At 35.3% G+C, this 6,299-nt stretch overlaps 1 protein-coding gene across 1 annotated transcript; it reads left to right on the top strand.

Annotated features, from left to right (window-relative positions):
• Positions 1 to 1,586: 1,586 nt before the first annotated feature.
• LOC126697341 (ethylene-responsive transcription factor RAP2-7-like) lies at positions 1,587 to 5,725 on the top strand. Its single transcript, XM_050394303.1, has 9 exons — positions 1,587 to 2,594; positions 2,842 to 2,867; positions 2,985 to 3,015; positions 3,107 to 3,194; positions 3,281 to 3,426; positions 3,828 to 3,931; positions 4,059 to 4,162; positions 4,486 to 4,602; positions 5,307 to 5,725. Exons 1-9 carry the CDS (start codon positions 2,056 to 2,058, stop codon positions 5,577 to 5,579), a joined length of 1,428 nt encoding a protein of 475 aa, XP_050250260.1. The 5' UTR covers positions 1,587 to 2,055; the 3' UTR covers positions 5,580 to 5,725.
• The last annotated feature ends 574 nt before the right edge of the window (positions 5,726 to 6,299 follow it).

Below are 6,299 nucleotides of genomic sequence, written 5' to 3'. Positions count from 1 at the left end.
ATACAACCCAAAACAAGCAATACTAATATAGGATTTGGGATTTGGACTCTAGGATTTGGCGGTTTCATAATTTACTTTTTATGACCCATTTGGCCATTTATGCTCTACGCCATGATGGCTCTTGTAATAACCAAGAAAGTTCCTAACTTTTTTTTTGTATTTCACTCTGTTGTCAACTTTTTTTAGGTACATTAAAGACTGAACAACCAGATATGAATAAATATTGGTAATGTGAAAAGGACTGTTTAGGTATATACTGTTAGTATATTGAAAATGGAGGAAATAGTGTAATTTCTGCGTTATTTCCATCTATGAGAGTCACATAAAGAAACACAATTTTTTGGATTTTAATATGCAAAGCTACTGTCATGTTGATATTATCGTATAGGACTTGCTAAAGTTAATAACTTAATATTATAATCTTTGAAGAAATCACAAATTCCAAATTTGGAGATAGAAGTGAAGTTAGGTTTGGAGGCGAGGGTGTCTATGTCGTGAGATTAACTTTTTGTGGACCAAACTTACTTCAATCAACTTGCATGAAAAAATCTCAACAATGTAAGATTCCTTTAGTCCCAAGAAGATGTTGGATTAAGGAAAACTAATTGTCTTCTAGTTCTACGGTTCTACCATGAAGTTGTTTTTTCTAAGTCACAACTTTTACCAATAATATTAACACGTAACATCACTTCCATACGTTCATGACACGTCAACCTAAGATCTATTTGACATTCCACTTCTTCAAAGTTAATTTTGATTTGTATGGTTGAAACTTAATTACTTATTATTATACTTAATTGCCAACAACACAAGTTGCACAAAGTCAAACTATGTTAAGATTTGTGTTTGGATATAAACGATGTCATTAGTGAGTTAGTTTTTTTTTTAGAGGAAAATTAGTGAGTTAATTGGTTGCTAATAATTAGTACTATGTTATTGTTTTTCTACTAATTTGGTAAGTAGGGTACTTTAAAGCTCTAATTTATAATATTCTTGAAAAAGAGCATAATAGAAATAGTAATGAAGTTGAAACTTAAAAGTCAATAGCCTTATAGCTCAATTTACTACTCATAATATTTTCAAAAGAGACGGCTAGAGGTTAAATTTCGGTACCCTCAACTATTGAATTATCCAAAATAAAGAATTGGAATTTAAAAGGTAAAACTCAAAAGATGTAATTATACACAAAGAAGTGCAATAGTCAATAAGCTAATAAGCCACATAATTGTGTTGCATTGACTAATAAACCATATAATTAAAAATTAATTGGAAAACTTAACATACATCATTACTTAAATAACTGTATCTAAAATTTGCCCAAACTTGAAACTGGTTTAGCACATCAAAAAACAGTGTGGATAAAGATGATACCAATTGTAAGTTGAAAGTTGTAGCCATTAACAAGAAACTGCATTAGCCAATGAGCTAATTAGTCACCTAAATGAGCTGTATTGACTAATAAATCATATAATTAAATGTAATTAAAAAACCTAAAATACAAGGTTTAAACTAAGCTTTGTCCCAATTATGTGAGAAAATATTCCGAGTGAATATATATAAGTACTAGTATTTGCGAAGTAAAATGGCCAAGTGTAACCATGCTCTACCTACAATGTTAACACGTCCCCATCTCTTTCTTTTAAGTTGCTCAGCCAGTTTCTTGTGCTTCACAAACCTCTGATCATCTATTATTGCCTATCTCATCAGTTTCTTCTTTTCCATTATTCTTCTTCTTCTTCTCTCTCTCTCTCTTCGCCTTTGCAGGACTTTTCTTTCTGATCCATTTGTCCTTATAGAACCTCAAGACTGCCGTTTTTTTTTTTTTCAACACCTTACGATCACATCTCTCTCTGTCTCCTACCATTACACATAAGAAGCTAGCTCAAGCAACCTTCCCAGTCTTCATTCAAAGAGATTTCCTTTTTTGGCTAATATTTCTTGAAGAAAATTCAGCTATGCAAATGGGGTTTCCGTGTCAAACACACAATACTAAGTAAAAAACAAAAAGACCCATTTTTTTCTTCAAAGATCAACACTCAACAGCCTAAAAAAACCATGTTGGATCTCAATGTTGATATCCTTTCAAACAATTCAGTTTGTGATGAAAAAGAAACGGTAATGGAGTTGGTGAAGCTCCCAGAAGACTCTGGCACCTCCACCTCCTCCATCGTCAATGCTGAAGAAGCTCCAACCAATGCCGGAGATGAGGACTCTTCCAACAACTCCTCCTCTGAGTTCATGTTTGACATCTTGAAGAGAAAAGAAAAATACTGTGTCCACAACACCGACGAGGTCAAACAAAAAACCCCAAGTTCAGAACTTGTTACAAGGACACTTTTTCCGGTCACCGGAGTAAGAGAATCCAGGGAATCAGAGTTCATCTTAGGATCATCATCTTCTTCGTTGTCGTCGACAAAGACTCAATGGTTGAACTTGTCGTTTGCTGACTCTGGAAGAGGTCAGCCTGAGCTGAGAATTACGCAGCAGAAGCAACAGCAAGCCAGGAAAAGTAGACGGGGACCGAGGTCCCGGAGCTCTCAGTACCGGGGCGTAACGTTTTACCGGAGAACCGGGCGATGGGAATCACATATATGGTATATATATATATATATATATTAAAAAAAGTATATGTTTGTTTATTCTTAAAGAAAGAAGCTGTTTTTATATGTCATCAATGGTTTAATGTTCTTTATTGATCTTTGACTCTTATAGTATAGGAAGTTACATAACTGGTTTTGTGCTATGCAAATGAATCAATTATCTGTTTTCTTTGTATTGGAGGGTTTGTATATATGTTTTCTTCAATGTTATTAATTCATTTCCTTTTTTATGTGTATACAGGGATTGTGGAAAGCAAGTATATTTAGGTAAGTAGATGATGATCTCTTTGTGTAATTTGATTTTATTGGGGAAATTAATTCAATGAATGATTTCTTTTTTGGTTCTGGGATATCTTGATGAATTCTGGTGTTGGGATTTGTTAGGTGGATTTGACACTGCTCATGCTGCGGCTAGGTGAGTTGATATGCTTGATATTTTGAATGAAGCTCATACTTTGTGTCATGCTTTTGTTAAATTTTCCTAAATTTGGACCTTGTGATTTCAGAGCATATGATCGAGCTGCAATTAAGTTCCGGGGGATTGATGCTGATATCAATTTTAGTGTAAACGATTATGAGGATGATATGAAACAGGTAGAAGTGGGATTTGTTTAATTGCTACTGGCTGAAATTTTTTGAGTTTTATTTTGCATATTAATTGTGGTTTGGTTGATTCGCAGACCAGGAATATGACTAAGGAAGAATTTATTCATACTCTTCGTCGTCAAAGCACTGGATTCGCACGAGGGAGCTCAAAATACAGAGGTGTAACCCTGCACAAATGTGGTCGATGGGAAGCTCGAATGGGACAATTCCTTGGGAAGAAGTAAGAGAACATTCCCTTAAACCATATTTCTGATGATTTTAAAACAAGCGGTAGCTGTCAAAAATTGGTATTATATAAGTCCTATCCTACGCTCCAGCTTGAATTCTTAGACCTAGTCATTTTGCTCTTCTGCTAATGAAATGAAGCGTAATATGGCTATAAGAAAGAACTATACAAAAGATGAAATGCTTAGGCAATCCTCTCTTTTATCCATGAGATTATCAAGCTTGTTTGCAGGTATAAATACCTTGGGTTGTTTGATAGTGAAGCAGAAGCTGCAAGGTCCTTGGGATCATGAATTTATTGTCCTCGACACTAATTTGTGGTCTGAAATCTGATTTAGGTGGGGTTTAATCTAACAGAAATCTTCATTTCCTTTTTTTGGTTGTTGTTAAATTCAGGGCCTATGACATGGCAGCCATCAAGTGCAACGGAAGGGAAGCAGTGACCAACTTTGAACCAAGCACCTATGAAGGGGAGATCATTGTAGATGGCAATACTCAAGGTACTAATCGATATTAATGTCTTTTATTTAATTTTTCAAATGTTAATTTTTTGGTTGCATTTACAAGTAAAAAACAAGTTCTCTGCTAATAAATATGTTGAATGAATTTCTGTTTCTATGAGTTCAGGAAATGGCCACAATCTTGATCTAAGCCTTGGGATATCTAATGGTTCAAAGGGCAAGGACAATGTGGGGGATTGTCTTTCTTGTTGCAATAGAGAGAGATTAATGGTAGCCCTTCAGTCTTTTACAATGCTTACACTTTTTTTTTCCGTGTAACTTAGGTATAGTTTCGTAGGTATTTATACCTTAGTTTTTCCAATTAAATTTAATCACGTGATTGCTTTCATCAATATCCCACTTGATTGAGTTAAATTATTCTTGGAAAGGATAATACTTATTTTGCTGCATTAATCAATACAACCATATAATTGAATTAAATTGGAAGACCTATGATACAAAATCTTAGGAACCACACCTAAGTTTTACCCTCATATAAATGCATGTGGATTCTTATCATATTGCCATTAATAATTGATGCCCCACTTTTACAGGTTGATAACTCTGCTTCTGCACCACTGGGTGGCCAACCCGTTCATAGTCTGACAATGGCATCAAAGCACCTTCCCATATGGTCTGGCATATGTCCTGGTTACTTACAAAGTTATGAGGTAATTATCTTTCTTTCATTTAAAATTTGATTTGTTACACTGGTTAATTTACACTACCTCTACCCAGTGGAAGTTTAGAAAATATTAGTGTAAGCACCACTGATCCCTGTAACAACAAGCATTGTCAATGCTTTCTTCGCTATTTTGTGCTTCATTGAATGTCAATGTACGGAGTATGATCTACAGTGACTATTTCTTGACTCATAATTGGCCCAGTTTAAAGTGATGAAGGCCATGTTGTGATCTGCTTGGTTGGTAGTTAATCACGGGATTAGCCCTCAAATTTCCCAAAAAAAAAAAATCTTCCACAATTCTTGGGTTGTAGCAGAAATATCAACCAGGGTTGAGAAAGATCAACACGATACATGTAGTTCTTTGTTGATTAAGAAGAACTAATAATGTGATTTATATTTTCACTTTTCATGCTCTCTACATTTTCCTTCCACAAGCTAATTATAATTCAGATAGTTTGATACTTTGCTTTGATACAATTCTAAGTATCAAACTTCAATTAATATTACGGTCTAGCACAAGAAGTAAGCCATTTCCTAAGTAGAAAAGGTCTAAATGACCTTATTTTAGGACACCATTTTCCATGTTCTTTTAACACTCTTTCCTATGGTTATTAAGGTGTCATTCATGTTGTTGACATGCCTCGCATTTCAGGTTTAAATAGCAAAACTTAATTAATCTTTTATTTGCAGGGAATGGCCACAGAGAAGACAGTCGAAGCTGTTTCTTCGCAACAATTATCCAGCTGGGGATGGCAAATACAAGGCAATGGCATTGTTGCCCCGGTGCCTTTATTCTCTATTGCAGCATCATCAGGATTCTCCTCTTCTACGACTACTGCTCCATCAGCTACCTTCCCATCTAACCCCCAGAACAATTGCGTCCAGAATCCCTTGCTTCCTTTACCCACCACATCCACATCAAATACCAACATTTCTAACTACTTCACTTATAGGAGGAGCTGAAACCAAGATGTAATCACTTGTCTTTATGCCTTTAGAAGGTTAGGTAAGCAAGACAAATTAGCCAATTATAGTAGTCTGTACTATGTACAGGTGTGTATCTTTATAATATAAAGCATATATTGCCTGTCGTAAAAGGCTTTTTTCAAGTTATCCTTTATCATGGCCAGCCTTGAGTTTGTGATAAAAATGATTTAAGTTTCAGAAAATAATGGCCTGCATTTAGTTGGCTAATAATGTATGGATGGAGCACAAAGTTATGAGTGCTCTTGCCTATTACCTTCAATAAATGTGGCATTATATAGATAAACAGTCACCACCATTTGAGTAGCGCTGTGTAATATCACCACCATTTGAGTAGGCTAATTAGAGTTTGGAGCTCCGAACTTATTAGCAGCCTAGAAATGTGTCCCCCCAAAAAAGTTATAAATATCATTAGCCTGGTCCAACCCGGTGGCTAAAACTTACATTTCAAGCTTTCTTGTCACTCGGGTGGGTCCACTTCAACCTATCCAAGTTGCAAACTTGCAAGCATACAAAAAGGATAATACTAAAATAAGGTTCAGTCACTATTTTCGACCCAAAGGAGGCCCTGATTCCTTCGAAAAGTTCAGTCACAGCTTGGGTCAACTTCAACCCACCCAAGTTGCAAGATACTTATCAGCAGCTCTTTTTGGCTAGTTCTTTACAAACAAGTACAGTGACACAAGATTTTTTCTTTTT

The sequence above is a fragment of the Quercus robur genome, chromosome 8 (genome assembly GCF_932294415.1).
Source record: "Quercus robur chromosome 8, dhQueRobu3.1, whole genome shotgun sequence".
Classification (NCBI taxonomy): domain Eukaryota; kingdom Viridiplantae; phylum Streptophyta; class Magnoliopsida; order Fagales; family Fagaceae; genus Quercus; species Quercus robur.
The sequence above is the reverse complement of the archived record's forward strand: the minus strand, read 5'-3'. Positions and strand labels throughout refer to the sequence as shown.